Raw genomic sequence first — 14,113 nt, forward strand, 5'->3', positions numbered from 1 at the left:
AGAGAGAGAGACAGCGTGAGCAGGGGAGGGTCAGAGAGAGAGGGAGTCACAGACTGAAACAGGCTCCAGGCTCTGAACTGGCAGTCAGCACAGAGCCCGACGCGGGGCTCGAACCCACGAACCATGAGATCATGACCCAAGCGAAAGTCGGACGCTTAACCGACTAAGCCACCCAGGCGCCCCACCTTGCAATTACTTCTATATAANGAGATCATGACCCAAGCGAAAGTCGGACGCTTAACCGACTAAGCCACCCAGGCGCCCCGGTAATTGTGAAATCTTGAAGTTATCTGCATTTTTGTCAGAGAATCAGACATACTTTTTACAGCATTTTAACAAGTTTTATATTTGAATGCCAAGGGGGGAAAAAACATCTCATTCACCAGCTTTAAAAAAAAAATGAGTGAAACTTTGTATCAGGATTATATCCACAAAAGCAGCTTTGGGAGATTCCCTAATCAAATAATGCAATCCTTTCCAGAATTTGTTTAAGCGGGATCTTGTGCCAAGTAAGGAAGGTGTAACTCTAGTCCTCTATGCCTGACAAGCCAAACAAAAATGGTATCTACAGTATCTCAGCACTGTGCAACAGGCAAAGGAGACAGATCTTACAATGCTGCTCTGTAAACTACTAAAATTAACTACAAATGGAACAGATGCTTTAAATCTTCAGACTTATTTTTGATTCATAATCCATGTAGATCAAATTGCACCAATGGTACCAATGGAGCGTGCCCCTTCTGCTAAGAAAAAACTCAGGAATTTTTGCCTCAGCAAAAAAAAAAAAAGAGGAGGAGGAGGAGGAAGTCGTTTCTCATGACTTTACTTTAGATGTATAATGTTGCAACACATTTGCTGTAAGACTTCGCTTACAAAATGGAAGAATATCTTCTCTACTAATGAGAAGTTGACTTTACAGAGTGCTCTAAATCCTTTCCTCTTTCATGCTTCCTCAAAATGAAAAGTCCCTAACATACTGTTCTTTTATATTCATGTGAGGTGACTTTCCAGCATATTCAATGCACAAAAAAGGCACAAGATTATTTTCTTCCAACCAAAGCAGTAGTTTACTTGGAAAATAGAGTTATGTCCTTTGCCCAAGAGAAAGAACGGGATGAAAGAAGCACAAATCAACACAAAACAGCACATTACCTCTTTCTATCACAAATTTCCAATTTGTCCAAAATGTAATGAGAAAAGACACTACCAACATTCCTTTCCTTGAAACCATCATTTTAGAAAATAAAGGAACACTACTACAAGTGAAGTTACAACACTTTTACATCATTGGGCAAGTTTTTCCAAGGGTACTTTACCAATGGAGATTAGTTTGGCAAAGAAATACATAATAGATTTTTTTAAACCTGTATTCCAACCATCAATGATACTTTATTTGACTAAAGAGAGTCTCATTTACTTTCATGCCAGTGGTTAAATCTAAATAAAATCTACAGAATAAATCTCAAGAAATTCTGGTACTTAATTACACACTTATATGAAATAAAAACATTCTTCAATGGGTCACTCTTATACTTCAAAACAAAGGCTAGAAATTCCCAAAAAGGGGAAGTAACCACAATAGATTTATTTTAAAACCAAGTTTCTTATTTCTCCAATATCCCTGAATAAAAACAACAGAAAAATTACTGAGCTAATAAAGTTACTAAGCTGTATAATTACTTATATTTTCTTTTTTTTAATTTTTTTTAATGTTTTATTTATTTCTAGGAGAGAGAGAAAGACAGCGTGAGCAGGGGAGGGTCAGANAAAGAAACTTAAACAAGACAAAGAAATAATAAACTTGAATAAAAAGAAAAGGCAGACAAGTTATTTCATAAGAAGATTCAGTATTATAAAGAAATTGGTTCTCCCTAATTGAATCTATAATTTCATCTCTTTTATTTTTTTTTTTTTATTATTTATTTCTAGGAGAGAGAGAGAGAGAGACAGTGTGAGCAGGGGAGGGTCAGAGAGAGAGGGAGTCACAGACTGAAACAGGCTCCAGGCTCTGAGCTGGCAGTCAGCACAGAGCCCGATGCGGGGCTCGAACCCACAAACCGCGAGATCGTGACCTAAGCGAAAGTCGGACGCTTAACCGACTAAGCCACCCAGGCGCCCCATAATTACTTATATTTTCTAATTAAATACCACTACTATGCTCTCACAAACTGTAAATAATAATTCTATTTTATATATGATATAGATATATGTAATATAATTACTGATATAGTAATATATACTTAACATATAATTTATTATACAAACACATTTAAATATTCGACATATATATGTATATATTATTTAGGTGTACTATATAACCATAATATCTCAAGATCAAAAACACTAGTCTATTTTTGGCAAGGCTAAAGAACACATTATGAAAACCAAAGAGGTATAAAGCTATAGTACATAACGCTCTGTATCACTTTCCACCATATCAATCATGAATTGTTCCTTCTTGTGTATATAAGACAGACAAGGTATGCATATCCTTACAGCTTTATAGGTGCCACAGATAACAAATACATATATGTTCAACAACGCACATCTTAGAATACTGTGTCTTTCAAACACAAGACTGATTGAATACAGGACTACCATATTTTTAATTGGGCTCTCTCTAGGTGTCTGTTCAACTATATGTGAACTACATAATGTATATGCATTCAACTTTAGAAAGAGCACAGGGCTTAAAAAGATAAAGTCTCACTAACTGGATTTGTCACCTGACCACCCTAGCCCTATCTTCTCATCTCTAACAAGAAAACTACAATATTTCATAACTTCCCCTTCTCATAGAACTTTTGTAAGAGCCAAATGAGACAGCATATATAAGCATTACATACAAGATAAAGCCCTACACAAACATATTTTCTTGCTAAAATTATTAAATATCACCACAGCAAAAGTTTTATGTAACAACTGCTTTAAAGCAAGAAAAGCATAAACTACAGCATTCCCACCCAACTATGAAATGCCATGTCAGCTTATGAATAAGAAAAAACTCCTTTAACCCTCAAGAAAAAGAAAGAAGACTTGAAACAAATGATTTAATTACTGATCATTTTCTCAGCTTCGGTCAAAGGTCAGACAGACTCTTAAAAACAATGTACATTAAATTTCAGGAAATAGCTTTCTTAAAATTGGCTCTGAACTTACTGCTCTTGCATTTCCACAAGAAACAATTTCTCTTGTAAGCCTAATATAAGGGACTGATTTATCTTCCACTTATAATTCTCAATATCTAAGTCACTTCAAGCACTGTCCCCTTTCAAGCTGTATAATCCTATTCTATTCTGCTAGAGTGTATAACTTCCCAAAGCACCAGTATTTAGGTATCTTCACATATTATTTGACTACTATGGTTAAAAAGATGAAAAAACTGAAATGCCCAAGCAAGGCAGAACACTGCAAGCTCTGGTTTAAATCTGTCTCAGTTTTTTTCCTAAAACACTACACAGCAGTTTGAATATAACCAGCATTTAGTTAATATTTGCTGGATGACTTATAACCCTTTGCTAAACTCTATTTTGCTTTTTGACACATGAAGGAAGCCATTGCTTTTGGTTGATGCCAAGTAGAATCCACATTTTAGCATAAGCACCAGCATATTTTATCAAATCTGTTCAGAAGACAGAAGTTGGCTGTGTGCATATTGCAGTACACTTAACTGGGTGCTCCAGAATTACCTGAGTTGCCTCCAAGATGGGGAACTGTACTCTCTATAGTAAAAGTAAATGATATTGAATACTTTTTTTGAAGTTCAAAAACCAATTACTAACTCTTACCTGTGGATATTAAAATATCCACAGGAGCAAAATCCTAATAGTGAATTATTATTTAGGAAATACCTTTAAAGCCAGTAAATTCTGAATTATAAGAAAAACCTTAATGTAAACAGTATAAGCAAAATAAGTCTTCTTAATTTCTAATCATTGCCTGCACTCTACTTATAGCTTACCAAATCAAATAGTTATCACTTAAGAACACCTAACTTGGGGCAACCTGGGTGACTTAGTTAAGCATCCAACTTCGGCTCAGGTCATGATCTCACAATTTGTGAGTTCGAGCCCTGCGTAGGGCTCTGTGCTGACAGCAGATTCTGTGTCTCCCTCTCTCTTTCTTGTTTTTCTTTTTTTAATTTTTTAATGTTTTATTTATTTCTGAGAGAGAGAGAGCGAGACAGAGAGAAAGTAAGCGCGCAGGGGAGGGTCAGAGGGAGAGGGAGATACAGAATCTGAAGCAGGCTCCAGGCTCTTGAGCTAGCTCGAACCCACGAACTGTGAGATCATGACCTGAACCGAAGTCAGATGCTTAACCGACTGAGCCATGCAGGAGCCACTCCCTCTCTCTTTTTGTCCCTCCCCAACTTGTGCTCTCTCTCTTAAAAATAATTAAATAAACATTTTTAAAAAACAACACCTAATTCAAGACAATAAGGTTTATAGTCTCTTCATTTTTTGTAAGGTACTATCTAGTCTGCCCAGAACCACAAGCTTCATTATTCCTCTTAAATGAGTTCCATTCTCTTTCATATTAAATGTACTTCTTTATTGATTATATCATTTTTGAAATTGCGATCACCCACTCCTTAAATCTCTCCTCATGTTTCAATGCTTATGAAATGAGAAGCAATGAAAGCACCATTTACAGACTGCACAAAACTTTGAAAAAGACCCTATTATTCTCAAAACAATTCTATTCACATTTCAAATTAAGAATAGAAGCTTCTTTATGAACTGATACTTTTATACTTTAAGAAAACTTTAGCAATAATTTAAGAAGAGATTAGCAATAAATTAAAATCACAACTTTAAAGTGAGGGGCGCCTGGGTGGCTCAGTCAGTTAAGCCTCTGACTTTGTCTCAGGTTGTGATCTCACAGTTCGTGGGTTCAAGCCCCGCATCGGGCTCTGTGCTGAAAAGCCAGCTCAAAGTCTGGAGCCTGTTTCAGATTCTGTGTCTCCCTCTTTCTCTGACCCTCCCCTGATCATGCTGTCTCTCTCTCTCAGAAATAAATAAAGCATTTTTAAAAATTAAAAATAAATAAATAAAGTGAATACTGTACAAAAATTTTAAACTAAACAAACTCAGAATACCAACAGTTGTAAAATTAATACCTATACAAAAAAATTTTTTGACTTGTTTTTGAGAGAGAGCAAGCATGTGCACTCAAAGAGAGTGAGTGGAGGAGAGGGAGAGAGAGAATCTTAAGAAGGCTCCACTCTCAGCACAGAGCCTGATGCAGGGCTCAATCACACAACTATGAGATCATGAACTGAACCAAAGTCAAGAGTCAGATACTTAACTGATTGAGCCACTCAGATGACCCCAGAAAACATTTTTTAAATCATGACTTTAGATCTTTAGGTATCATGTCAGGGAAAAAAACTCAGAAAATGATAAACATGTTTAAATCCAAGACCAATTTCTTTAATATTGAGAAGAGTAATTATCAGTCTTTGAACTATAATTTAACATGTTTGATTTTTACAAATCTGTAGCTTAATTATTTAAATTTAAATAATTTCAAACTTGTAAGCATTTTTAAAGCTTTCTCCACATGCTCCGAGCTAATGTGGCTGCAGTTTTAGAAAGTGAGCTGAGTATTTTTTGATTTCCTTGGCTTCCCATAAAAAGTGAGCATTATACGAGCAGACCATTACACAGTCAAAAACAATGAAGTCAGAAAATGTATATGAAACGACAGCTTGATATGTTATTGCACATGATTTGACAAAAGTCATGCAGACAATAAACATTTACTGAGCCACCTGCTATCAGCCACTGCACTTAAGAAGTCCACTATGTAAAGAGCAATGGTAAAACATGTAATCAGATAAATTACAGCATGCGATAGGTGACAAAATATAACAGATTATATAACATATAGAGATGTATTCCTCTGGCCAACTCATTTTGAGTTATACATCATCCAGAATCTTGCTAAAGAATGTGGTCCATGAACCAGCAGAATTGCCATCATCTAGAAGCCAGTCAGTCAGAAATATAGAATCTCAGGTCCCAAGCAAATGTACCGAACCAGCTTCGACCTTTCTAACAAGATCCTCAGATAATTCCAATGTACATTTAAATTTCGAGAAGCACTAACCTCGAACATAACTGAAAATCAGTAAATAAGTATTAGTCCCCATCCTGAGCCTTTTTACAAATTGATACATAATTTTAATGTGGTGAGCTACCCAGCTTCACAGATTAAAAACAAACTAGGAAATACCACTAACAACAAAGAAAGAAAACAGAAAAAAAATATAAAAAGCAATTTCAAAAAGGGATCGCTTTGGAGTCCATTTAACATAGATAGCAACAATATACTCTATCTGCCTAGACAGGTCTCACTATACTACAGAAGTATAACAGTAACTGACATTCTTAAATGTACCTCCTCTAACTAGACCACAAATTCCTTGAGGACAGGGACCTAGTTTTATTCTTATACACTTACATCTGTACACTGAACGACCCTAAGTCACTGAGATGAGTTCAGGTTAGGCAATGGGATATGTAACACATTTCAGAAAAATTTCCATCTGAAAAAATTAGAATAGAAATGTGATTTTTTTTTTAAAAAAGAATAAATCCTCTCTACTCCATAACAACCCATTCACCAGTCTAAGAACAGAGGCTGTACCAAATCTATGGCTCCAAATCCAATGTCTTCTCTGTATTCAAACTCACTCACTGCTGAGTTCAGTGAGCATAGAAAATGGACAAAGATTACAAGAGAACGGAAGGAGACCAGAAATCACTGAACACCTCAGGGTTCCTCCATTCATGAAAATAAAAACAACAAAAATAGAAAGTCACATAAAAGATAGAACAAGCCTAGGAAAAAAACAAATGCTACCTTTAACAGCCATTAATTCCATGTTCCTTGCCTCTGTGAACAGTCTCCTGTCCACAACCCTAAGAACTCCTCAAAGATACCTTAACTCTAGAAACATTTCTCCTGATGACCTCCAATAAGCTGATCAGAGGCAGCTGGAAACAATTCACACTTCCAAGACAGCCAATTTCACGAAGTTCTAGTCATTACTCTCCAAACAATCATTAGTTTTCTTGCTATGTCGTCGTCATGCTATTTACTCCATTCAAAGGCCTTTCCCATCTGTTGATCTGAATGCACTATCCCATGTTAGTCACTAGCCATGTGTGGCTATTTAACATTTGAAATGTGGCTAGATCCAAATGAGATGTAGGGTAAAGGTAAAGTACACGTGAAATTTTGAAGATTTCGTATAAAAAAAGATGTAAAATTATCTAATTGCCTTTTTTTAAGAACAGTATGCTAAAATAATGTTTCAGATATAAATATAAGAATTGAAACTGTTTCTTTTTAGTTTTTAATGTGGCTACTAGAAAGTTTTAAACTACAGGGGTGCCTGGCTGGCTCAGTGAGTGGAGCATGCAACTCCTGATCTGGGGATTGTGAGTTTGAGCCCCATGTTTGGTGTAGAAATTACTTTAAAAGTCTTAGGGGGAAAAAAAGAGAAAATTTTAGTTTATATATGTGGCTCACATTATACTTCTAGTGGACAGCACTAGTCTAGATTCTTCAAGGACTAATTCAAACACCTTTGCTTCCATGAAGCCTTCTCTAATGACTGCAAATGGAAGTGGTTCCTGCCTTCCAGAAATCCCATAACACTTTCACATTCCGAAAGAACTGGATCAATTTTACCTTGTTACTCAGTTTACCTGTCACAGCTTCAACATAAACAAATTGAGACAAGAACCTCCATCTAGGTCGCCAGTAAGTTTTCCTCCTACACCTTAGCGACTACATGCATGCACTAAGGGGATGCTGGACGTCTGCTAGTTGAGAACTGACTTTCTCAACTATTATATTATCTATCCCTGCCAACGATTTTCATTTCTTTCTCAAAGTCCATGTGTAAAATGTCCTGTTATTTTTAGGCAAACAGCTTATTACATGAGCTATCTACATGTCATATGATGAAAGAGCAAATCTAAAACTAATACATGTGGTTAATATACTTAGATTAAATATAAAAATTCAACAAGTTTCTAAAGGTTCCATATTTTTTTATGTTGTCTTAAAAACGTATCGTAAAGATCAACTATTTCAAAAGTAGGAAATCTTTTCCAAAGATTAACAACACTAAGTGACTAAAGGCTACCAAATAATTATTGGAGGTCCCCGCCCCCTCCACGACCCCGAGTATAATAAGTCAGGCAAGCACGCAAAGGCTTGTGAGCAGCAAGAGCAATGCCCACAAAACATCCAAAAGCCGTGTAGATTGAGCGGCAGGAAGAAAGAGGTGGGAAGAAAAAAGTCAACTTGTGTGAGGCGAATGGCAGAAACTGCTGAAACGCAAAATGAGAAATAAAAATGTGAGTATAAAAAATATCTCAACTCTCTGGGAGGGATCCTCCCCGGATGTCTCTCTCAACCTCTCAGGCAAACGCTGCGGTGGTAATTTCAAGTGTCTTTTCTTCAAATGGTATTCCAGTGCCTCTTCTCTAACTTCGTTCCCTACCAACCTACTCTAACGCCCCGGGCCAGGGACTCCGGCCAAACCCAGCCCTGAAGCCACCTTCTCCAGCGCGTTTTGGAAACCGGTGAACGAAACAGGAGGACCTAACTGAGGCCCAATACCTGAACGACACCCCTATCACTTGGTGTCCGGCCTCAGACCCTTTGACTTGACGGAGCCGGCTAAGAGGACCTGGCCAGCAGAGGGGGCGGGGCAGGGCGCTGGACTTTGTCCAGGACGGGGTCTTCCCGTTCCAGGCCGGAGCCTGCTGGCGCCTCAGGGACGAGCAGGATAGTGAAAGGGAAGAACAGAGAGGTAGAAAGAATCAGCTCTGGGCTACCACTCACCAGCCGTCACCGTTCGACGTTGGCAGTGGCAGGACCTCTTCTCCTTCCGCCATTGCTGTTGACGTCCACGTCACTTTGCCGAAAAGTGGACCTGGCGCCGGGACCGACTCTGAGACCCAATGTCGTAAAAGGTTCTCGGAAGTCTGGGACTGAGCTTCTGGAGAGGGAAAGAAAGAGGGAGGAGGCAAGAGAAGGGAGGACCGCGACGTCGCGACGTCCCGACGACGAAAGGCAGCTTGGGGGAGGAGACTCGGTCAAAGCCGCTGCCCCTTCAAAGACTACATGTCCCGGCATGCAGCGGGGACTGGGCGGATGGCGTGGGCGGAGCTTGATGAAGGAGCGTGACCTGGTAAAAGGCCCTTGTGGGCGTCGTTTCTTAGCGTCCGTTTGGCTTCTTCAGTGCATCTTGGCGTCGTACTTAGCATTGGGAGTCCTAACTAATGGAGAGAGGAAGAGAGGGGGGAATTCCACAGGAAAGGTGAGCGTAGGAGGATAGCAACATTTCAGTGGTTTCCTACTGTTAACAACTGGGTTTGGGGAAAGAGTTGGGTGTAGGGAAAGGTCACGCCCACCCCTATTTGTGGGTCGCGGTCAAATGGAGGCCCCCTACTTTCTGTCTGAATACTTGAAAGTTGTTTGGGGGGAAAAAGGCGCTAAAAAGGTAAAAGAAATATGCTCCAGCCTCCCGCCTTTGTATATATATCTTCCTAATACCCGGCAAAGTCAAATCCACGTTTAGATTTCTAGAACCCTTGGAGTTCCAAACCGAGCTACCTCGTTTCTTCTCTTCCCACCCTACTTCTTGTTCGTTCCACATGTATGGGCACCTCGGCCTCCACATCCAAGCTTGGTTTAAGTCACCACCGCCACCATTAGAGCACTAGCGTCTTGTCTCCCCTTGACCGTTACTGGTGTATACAAGCCCAGGAGGATGGACGTAGGGAAATGGTTTTGCAAGCCGTGGAACCAACATCAATGAAGTAGAGATGCAGGCAACACTATGAATAAATCTGAAAAATATGTTAAATGAACGAAAGAGATTGCAGAAGGATAGGTAAAGTATGGTTTTATTTATATTTGGTGGCAAGACAATATATTTTTTGTGAATAGACGCAAACCTGCTTTAGAAAATAAAGGGGAATGATAGAAAAATTGGAATGGCAGTTCTCACACAGCCAGACAATAGTTAAAGCAGTGAAAACAGGTTTTATTCAGAAACTACTGACAGTAGGGGAAAGAGCAGAGCTCCATTCCAATTGGTGCAGAGATGATTAGAGGTTTTAAAGGGAGAATGAGGGAGTGGAGAGAATGGGGGTTCATTAGAGTCAGAGAAGTGAAAAATTACAAAGAGTTAGCCAGTGTGATTAAGCCAGCTGTGTCTGCTAGCTGGCAATTTTTGAAGTGGGGATTCTATCCTCCCACAAACGCTGGGAGACAGCAGCCCTATCCTTCCCATGATTACATTTCAAAGTAATGAATCTCAGGTCCCTGAGAGGGACACTTCTGAGTCATAAGAGAAACATATGTACAATTCTAAGGTCTTTCTAAAGCTCCAAGAAAGAGAGGTCAGGAACCCATCATCAGGGCTGGCTCTTGGTAGTTGAACTTTCTCAATCAAGCATTTTAATGAGGAGCTAGGTTTCCATGGCGGGGCTAGAGTCTTCCTCGGGACATGGCATTAAGTTGCTAGAAACCATGCTGGAGTTTGGTCAGGTCTCTTAGTGCAGAGGTTTGGACAAACTTGTTACCTGTGGAATCTCTAGCCGAGAAATGTAGTATAATAGGTGTTCAGTATTCCTTAGAGAGTCTATACTTTGGTATACATTTTTTTTTTCATACTTTAAAACTATTTGATTAAATAAGCACAAAACGTAGTCCAGCCATTTCATTAACAACCAAAACCATGTTCACTCTCTTTCCAAAAAAGGGGATAATACAGAGCCACATGTTATTCCACCACTTCCAAGCCCAGGATCTTTTTGCGCTGTTCAATCTTTCTGTGGGAAAATTTCCTTTAACATGGAATGAGAGTTTTGAAGACAACCACCTAAAGAGAATAAAAGGCATGAATCTAGGTCAATTTATCATCCTAACTTCAAGACCTCCTCTATGGCCCTTCAATTGTCAATGGGTTTTCAGAAGCTTTTCTAAAATAGTTTTAAAAACTACTAAGTCAGTGACTTGACAAGCAGTTGTTCATTGCTTAATGTGTTTCTAATCCTCAACGGTAACTCAAGTTTAGTACAATTTTTAAATTTATTTTTGAGAGAGACAGAGAATGTGAGTGAGTTAGGGGCGGGGGGGGGGGAGGCGGGCGGGAGGAGAGACAGATTCCAAAGCAGGCTCCAGGCTGTGAGCTGTCAGCACAGAGCCTGACGCAGGGCTCGAACTCACTAACTGCGAGATCATGACCCTAGCTGAAGTCTGATGCCCAACTGACTGAACCATCCAGGTGCCCCAGTACAATTTTTTAAAGTTTATTTATTTATTTTTGAGGGAGAGAGACAGAGAGCATATGAGCACAAGCAGGGGACGGACAGAGAGAGAGAGAGAGAGAGAGAGAGAAAATCCCAAGGAGGCTCCACACTGTCAGCACAGAGCCCAATGTGAGGCTCAAACTCCAGAACTGTGAGTTCATGACCTGAGCCAAAATCAAGAGTCAAATGCGTAACCGACTGAGCCACCCAGGTGCCCCCATGTTTAGTAAATCAGTGATTGCTTTATACTCTATGTGGTAAAAAAAAAAAAAAAATTATTCCATTAAAAATATATCACTTGACATTTCAAGCAGTTCGTCACTGTAGAAGTAAAGTCAAAACTTCTGTCTTCCACTCTTTTTTAATAGGGCCAGAGTCAGCTTCATGAGCATGAAACTTGTGCCACAACAGAAGACTCCATGCTTAGAAGGGCCCTGCACTTGGTTTAGTGCTCTGCTATTGCCATCTTGAAATTCTTAATGATTTTTGAACAGGAGATCTCTTGTTTTCATTTCACGCTGGGCCTCCCACAAATTATGTAGCCAGTCCTAGATAGGGTCACTATGATATTTATGTATAACCCAAATGAGGACAGGATTTCACTTGAAATTGTTTAATAATATTTTCTGGAATATTTATATCATTTGTTCTTTACTCATCAACCTATTCTGTGTTCTGCTGAGTTGACTCTGTTCATGGTATTCACCAAGATGACATCCTCTTCCTCTGGTGGAAATTCTAGGAGTCTGGTTATTAGGTGAAGTCCTTGAAACTTGGTATGCCTTTGGCTCCTCTGAATAAGTTCTACTGGTTTACTCTCCATGGTATTTGGTGTTTGCCCATGTTTGGCTGGTAAACATCCAAGCTGCAGTTACCGCAGATCTCAGTGGTAGGACAGGGCCGCCCATAAGCCCTGTCTCCTCCTTCTCTTGCTCTGGACCAGGGTCATCCACACTTTCCCCTCATCTTGCCTGCTCTTCTGGAAGGGCCAGCACCACACTCAGTTGTTAATCTCCAGGCTGCTGAGTTAGTATTGACCTTCTGGTTGATGGGTTGTTTTTGTTTGTCTTTTATCATAAGCTCTTCTTCTTGCTTTGAATCTGGTTTGTCCGCATTTTCCCCAAAACACCTCACTTCCTGAGATGACAAGGACCACACTATGGACACAGGATAATTTTCTAGCTGGCTGCAAATTTTTATGGGTGGAACTTCTGAGTATTTTGTGCTTTAAAACAAATCTGAGTCTGGCCATTTGCCTCAATTGTTATGTGCTTTAAAAAAAATAGTATGGGGGTCATCTGCATGACTCAGTCGGTTAAGAGTCCGATTCTTGATTTTGGCTTGGGTCATAATCTCACAATTTGTAGGATCAAGCCCCACACTGGCCTCTGTGCTGACAGTGCAGAGCTTGCTTGGGATTTTCTCCCCCTCCCCCTGCCCTTCCCCTGGTCATCCCACCCCCCTCCCTCCCAGTCAGGATTACAAGTAGAATTTGTTAAATTTTAGTAGTGGATCTCTGCCTTAAAAAAAAAAAAAAAAAAAAGCCCTGGAGTGCCTGAGTGGCTCCGTAGGTTGAACATCCAACTTTGGCTTAGGTCATGATCTCACAGTTCATGAGATGGAGCCCCACGTCAGTCTTGCTGCTGTCAGTGCAGACCCTGCTTCAGAGCCTCTGTCCCCTTCTCACTCTGCCCTCTCTGCCCCTCCCCTACTCATGCGCACGGGTGCGCTCTCTCTCTCTCTCTCTCTCTCTCTCTCTCAAAAATAAATAAACATTTTTGTAAAAGCCCTTTTCAAGAGCCAGAAAAGACTTTATTATGAAATCATCTGTCTGTATTTTCTTACATTTCTCTTTTCTCCTAGTTTTAAGATTTCACCAATGATACTAGGAAGTCTTTCTGTTCTTGTATTAGAGAGAGAGAGACAGCGTGAGCAGGGGAGGGTCAGAGAGAGAGGGAGACACAGAATCTGAAACAGGCTCCAGGCTCTGAGCTAGTTGTCAGCACAGAGCCCGAAGTGGGACTCGAAGCCACAAACTGTGAGATCATGACCTGAGCCAAAGTTGGACGCTTAACCGACTGAGCCATCCAGGTGCCTCTCTTGTAATTCTTTATATCCCTCTGGAGCAGAGGGAGTTGGAATCTTATTTTATAGGCCCAATGCTATACTAAAGTGACACTAATTGTGGTGACCTTCTGGATCTCTGTAAAGTATAGCCATTTCAAGATGTGTGTCCCAAAAAAGGCACACCCAGTCATCCACATAGGGTGTGTTACTTGCCTGCATTTGTGTAGCTAATTGTATCCCCACACCCAAATAGGAAGGTGTAGAATTATGCCATATTATCTTTAGACAAAATCAAGTTGCAATTTTTATAAAGGGAAAATTTAAGTTTCTTGGTTTTAAATGAAATTATAGAAAACAAAAATATTTTTCATCTATTCTGTGCTGTGCTATGCCATATAATTATGTAATTTATATTTTAGTATGTGTACTTAATTCATATTTTGATGGATGCATAGTTTATCCTCAATAAATACTTGTTAAGTGAACTCAGGGCTTTGTGGGTTTTTTTGAAGTATTTTTGAATGGATGAGTTCATTCACCTTTACAGCTGGTTGGGATCAGGGAAGGTAGGGATTGTGAACTGATCTGTGTGGTCATTTATTATATTAGTGTAGAAGAGATTGTTATAATATTATTATAGCATTTTTTATTATAGCATTTTTTAAAAAAGGAATGATTACAACTCTTGTTCTTTTATTCATATT

At 39.5% G+C, this 14,113-nt stretch overlaps 1 protein-coding gene across 2 annotated transcripts in view; it reads right to left on the minus strand.

Moving 5' to 3' along the window:
* The window catches only part of TBC1D23 (TBC1 domain family member 23), a 64,098-nt gene extending 54,992 nt beyond the window's left edge, over nt 1–9,106 (minus strand). Inside the window, exon 1 of one of the 2 annotated variants that reach the window (XM_039251954.1) lies at nt 8,866–9,106. In XM_039251954.1, the coding sequence (XP_039107885.1) occupies nt 8,866–8,918 (53 nt within the window). In that variant the 5' untranslated portion in view covers nt 8,919–9,106. The remainder of the gene's footprint in view (nt 1–8,865) is intronic. The other variant, XM_039251953.1, reaches the window with a different exon arrangement.
* Nucleotides 9,107–14,113: the final 5,007 nt, after the last annotated feature.

This window comes from Hyaena hyaena, unplaced genomic scaffold (genome assembly GCF_003009895.1).
Source record: "Hyaena hyaena isolate Hyena2069 unplaced genomic scaffold, ASM300989v1 scaffold_407, whole genome shotgun sequence".
NCBI classification, from domain to species: Eukaryota; Metazoa; Chordata; class Mammalia; order Carnivora; family Hyaenidae; genus Hyaena; species Hyaena hyaena.